At 63.3% G+C, this 4,476-nt stretch overlaps 1 protein-coding gene across 1 annotated transcript; it reads left to right on the top strand.

The window, feature by feature from the left end:
- Positions 1–1,052: 1,052 nt before the first annotated feature.
- On the top strand, positions 1,053–3,486 carry KLF2 (KLF transcription factor 2). The gene is made up of 3 exons (XM_082381354.1): positions 1,053–1,277; positions 1,463–2,279; positions 2,821–3,486. Exons 1-3 carry the CDS (start codon positions 1,203–1,205, stop codon positions 2,994–2,996), a joined length of 1,068 nt encoding a protein of 355 aa, XP_082237480.1. The 5' UTR covers positions 1,053–1,202; the 3' UTR covers positions 2,997–3,486.
- Positions 3,487–4,476: the final 990 nt, after the last annotated feature.

Raw genomic sequence — 4,476 nt, 5'->3', positions numbered from 1 at the left:
CTTGACTCACACATCTCCTCCTGGGTGTGGTTCAAAATTCCACCATCCTCTTTCTCCCCTCTCACACACACTCACTACCCATCTCCCTCCCCTGCCTTCCCCAATATAGTTGTTTATTTTACTTCTCCGCCCCCATCCCCCACTACAGTGAAAGCCGCAAGGGCAAGGGGATTTGTCTGCCTGTTGGCAAATGTGTTCCCAGTGCCCACACAAGGTCAGCACACAGTAACAGCAGGAGTAACAGTCCGTTACTGGCAGGCCCCATGCCTGGTGTGGGGCATCTGGGGGGGGGGGCGGGTGTTTACATGCTCACGGGGGAGGCTTGTTCCCTGTGGCCCCTCTGGTGCTGGGTCTGTGTTGTTATATTCGTTGTCATGAGTCTCCTCACTTACGTGAGTCAGTAAAAGCGCCAGGCCTGCTGGCAGCTGTAGGACCTCAAGCGTCTCCCAGCATCTCCTGAGCCTCAGTTTCCCCGCCCTGAAGGGCTTCCTTGAGGGAGAGCGTCTCAAAGACTTAACATTTCTTGCTGTCATCATGCAAGGCTTTTGACAGAGTGGTGGGCATAACAGTGGATCAGGCTTGGTGGGTTCCCAGAAAATGAGGAGCTGAGTCCGGGGAAAGCCACTCTGAGCTCGCGGGACCCAGTTAACCTCATCCACCTAGGATTCTGTGGACCCCTCTGTGGCTGCGGGGGCCCATCTCCCCATCCATCAGGGATCCCTGCAGGCCCCGGGTCCCGGATGCCGCCCCCGCTCCAGGTCCTCCCTGTCCTCCCGCAGGCGGGAGCCCACGGGGTGCCCCGGGGATCCCTGAGCGTCACGCTGCTGTTGTGGAGCGTGTGTTGACGCCGTCGCCGGGGAGACAGGCGGGGGCGGGCCTGGGCCGGGGGCGCCGCCTAGCTGCGCACGATGGGCCGAGCCGGCCGCTCAGGGCCCTGGCGGCCTCAGTGGCCACTGCCGCCGCCGCCCGCCGGCTTATATACCGCGGCTAAATTTAGGCTGCGCCCGGAGCTCGTCCCCATCCGGGACGCGTTTCCGCCGCCGCCGCCTTGGCCCGGCCCCCGCGCGCGCCGCGCCTATAAGGCTTGGGCGGGCCCGGCCGCTGCCCGCAGAGCCTTCCCCGCCCGCCCGCGTCCCGACCAGCCCGGCTCCGGGCAGTCACTCACCGGTGTCCCGAATCCGCGTCAGCCCCGGGTCCCAGCCATGGCGCTGAGCGAGCCCATCCTACCGTCCTTCTCCACTTTCGCCAGCCCGTGCCGGGAGCGCGGCCTGCAGGAGGTGAGGGCGGCAGGGACCGCGGGCGGCGGGGGCGGCTGGCTCAGGGTAGTAGAACGTGGGCTGCGGAGTAGTAGAACGCAGGCGGCAGGGACAGCGGGCTTAGGGTAGTAGAACGCAGGCAGCGGGCAGCGATCCCCGGCCCCACCGCACGCTCACGCCCGCGCCTATCGCCCTGTCACCCGCAGCGCTGGCCGCGCGCAGAGCCCGAGGCAGGCGGCACGGACGACGACCTCAACAGCGTGCTGGACTTCATCCTGTCCATGGGGCTGGACGGCCTGGGCGCTGAGTCCGCCCCGGAGCCGCCGCCGCCGCCCCCGCCGCCTGCGTTCTACTACACTGAGCCCGGCGCGCCGCCTCCCTACGGCGCCGCCGCGGGCGGTTTGGTGTCGGAGCTGCTGCGGCCCGAGCTGGACGTGCCGCCGGGGCCAGCGCTGCACGGTCGCTTCCTGCTGGCGCCGCCGGGCCGCCTGGTGAAAGCCGAACCCCCCGAGGCGGACGGCGGCGGCGGCTACGGCTGCGCGCCGGGCCTGGCCCGCGGACCTCGGGGCCTCAAGCGCGAGGGTGCCCCGGGCCCGGCAGCCGCGTGCATGCGAGGCCCCGGGGGCCGCCCCCCGCCACCGCCCGACACGCCACCGCTCAGCCCCGACGGCCCCGCGCGCCTCCCCGCGCCCGGCCCGCGCGCCCCCTTCCCGCCTCCCTTCGGTGGCCCCGGCTTCGGCGCGCCCGGGCCCGGCCTGCATTACGCGCCGCCCGCGCCCGCCGCCTTCGGCCTCTTCGACGACGCGGCCGCCGCCGCAGCAGCTCTGGGCTTGGCGCCGCCAGCCGCCCGAGGTCTCCTCACGCCGCCCGCGTCTCCGCTGGAGCTGCTGGAGGCCAAGCCCAAGCGCGGCCGGCGGTCCTGGCCGCGCAAACGCACCGCCACGCACACCTGCAGTTACGCGGGCTGCGGCAAGACCTACACCAAGAGCTCCCACCTCAAGGCGCACCTGCGCACGCATACAGGTGGGCAGCGAGCAAGGGCTGGGGACCAATGCGGGGGTAGCTGGAGGAAGGGCGTGCTTAGGAACCCCCCCAGAGGGCGTGGCCCAGAGGTTGGGGAGGGGGCAAAGTCTTAGCCCCCTGAGGCTTGGCTGGGGGCGTGGCTCCGGAGCCTGGGGACGGGGCGCGCGCGTAGGACCCTCCTGGGAATGTGGCTCAGGACTTTGGGCAGGCATGCACACTTACGAAACCTAGGGGGATGCTATGTTTCAGACTGTCGGGAAGGTGCAAGCTTAGGAGCCCCCCGGGGGCGTGGCTGAAAGACATTGCAGAGCGGACTGTGCGCGCTTAGGACCCCTGGGGAGTGAGGATCAGGAGACCCGGGAATGGCCGATAACGTGCCTAGGATCCCTAGAGGTTCAAAACATAGCGGGGCGCGCTTCAGAGAGCTGGTTAGGGGTAGGTTGTGCGCGCCCGAGTAGCCACTAATCAGGGTGAGTGTCTGTGAGTATCAGAGCCACAGGCGGGAGGGAAACTAAGGCCGGCTCTCGCCCCCTCCCTGCAGGCGAAAAGCCCTATCACTGCAACTGGGACGGCTGCGGCTGGAAGTTTGCGCGATCCGACGAACTCACGCGCCACTACCGCAAGCACACGGGCCACCGGCCCTTCCAGTGCCACCTGTGCGACCGTGCCTTCTCACGCTCGGACCACCTGGCTCTGCACATGAAGCGGCACATGTAGCCTGGACGCCCCCCGCCCACCCGCGCGCGGCCGTGGCGGGTCCCACGCGCCGGGCACGGCCCCCTTCCAAACTGTGACTGGTATTTATTGGGCCCAGAGGACCGGGCCGGGCACAGCGTGGCCACCGAGGGGGCTCCCCCCACGACGACGACGACGACGCCCGGCCCCCATCAGAGACTGAAGGCCCGGTGGGAGAAGACCACAATCCTCCTTGACGAGTTTTGTTTTCAAAATGGTGCAATAATTAAGTGTCGTCTTCCCCCCTGCCGGGTCTACACTAGAGGATCGAGGCTTGATGCCTTGTGAAAAATACAGCCTTAATTTGTACTGTGCAACATTTTTTATAATATTGTACATAATGACTGTGACAGATATTGTATTACTGTAAATAGGAAGACAGGTGGGCATTTTGACTGCCTGGTTCATTTTTATAAGATTTTGCTGTTTTTTAATTAAAAAAAAAAAGTTTTGCATCTTTTGAAAAAACTCACAGCACTGGTCTGGCTGCTTGGAAGCTGGGGGCTTGGGACACTTGGGAGGGGCTGGGGGGAACAGGGAGCTTTGATGGAGGGCAGCCTGGCAGAGGCAGGGTGAAGTGGGTCCTGCCCCGGCCAGCATCTGGGGTTGCCAGCTGCAGCCCCCAGCTGCCAGGAACCTGTGGGTTTTTCTATAAATTTAAACACTGCCTTTTAGGACTGAGGGAGAGTTATTTTAAGATTGTTCCCTGAGCCATAAATTGCCTCCTTTTCCCCAGAGCTGGAGAAACTGCTGGTCCCACTGACGTGGCCTCCTCTGGGCTGAAAAAAGCCTTACCTCCTTTTGGAAGCTTCTGAGGTTTTAGCCAAACTTCTGTAGTGTGCAGACTTTTTTTTTTTTTTTCCTTCGGAAGGGGCAAAATGCTGAGTTTCTGACCTGTTTTGCCTTTCACTAGTCTTGCGTTGCCTTTTAGCAGAATTTTTTTTTTTTTATTTTTAAGGTGAGTTCCCCATCCTGTTAGAAAAAAATGAAATCCACATTTGATGGTGAGTATGCTTTTCCAGATGAGCAAACAGAGGCCCAGAGAGGTAGCTATGGAACAGTGGTGTCAGGGTGCCAGCCTGGTCTGGCTGCCTCCCAGGGGTCCCTGAATCCCACTAGAGGGATTTCTGCAACAACCCACCTGTTGCTGGTGGTGGAGGGTTATAAGACCCTCCCCTGCAGCTGCCCTTGTGTGAAGGAATCACATCAGAGCCCCAGCCTTGCTGGCTGGAGGCGGCCACTCCAGAAGTGGCCACTCAGGCGGCCACTGAGGGGCACTCCCCTTCAGTGCCCCTTCGTGAGCAAGGGAGGACCCCTGTACAGCACCCTGAATACCTCAATCAGGCGAGGAGGTGCCTCTCCCTGGCAGGTTCCCCCTCCTTTTCCCCCTTCTCGGGGCCCTGGGTGGGTAACCATGGCCACTAACAATTGCACAAGTTCTTTCCAGAAAGTGAAAATAGCT

The sequence above is a fragment of the Balaenoptera borealis genome, assembly GCF_965194805.1.
Source record: "Balaenoptera borealis genome assembly, chromosome: 2".
In the NCBI taxonomy this organism is placed as follows: domain Eukaryota; kingdom Metazoa; phylum Chordata; class Mammalia; order Artiodactyla; family Balaenopteridae; genus Balaenoptera; species Balaenoptera borealis.
The sequence above is the reverse complement of the archived record's forward strand: the minus strand, read 5'-3'. Positions and strand labels throughout refer to the sequence as shown.

Coding starts and splice junctions, on each gene's coding strand:
- KLF2 (XM_082381354.1), top strand. CDS start 1,203: ATGGCGCTGAGCGAGCCCATCCTACCGTCCTTCTCCACTTTCGCCAGC. Junction 1,278..1,462: donor GGGAGCGCGGCCTGCAGGAG/GTGAGGGCGGCA, acceptor TGTCACCCGCAG/CGCTGGCCGCGCGCAGAGCC. Junction 2,280..2,820: donor GCACCTGCGCACGCATACAG/GTGGGCAGCGAG, acceptor CCCTCCCTGCAG/GCGAAAAGCCCTATCACTGC.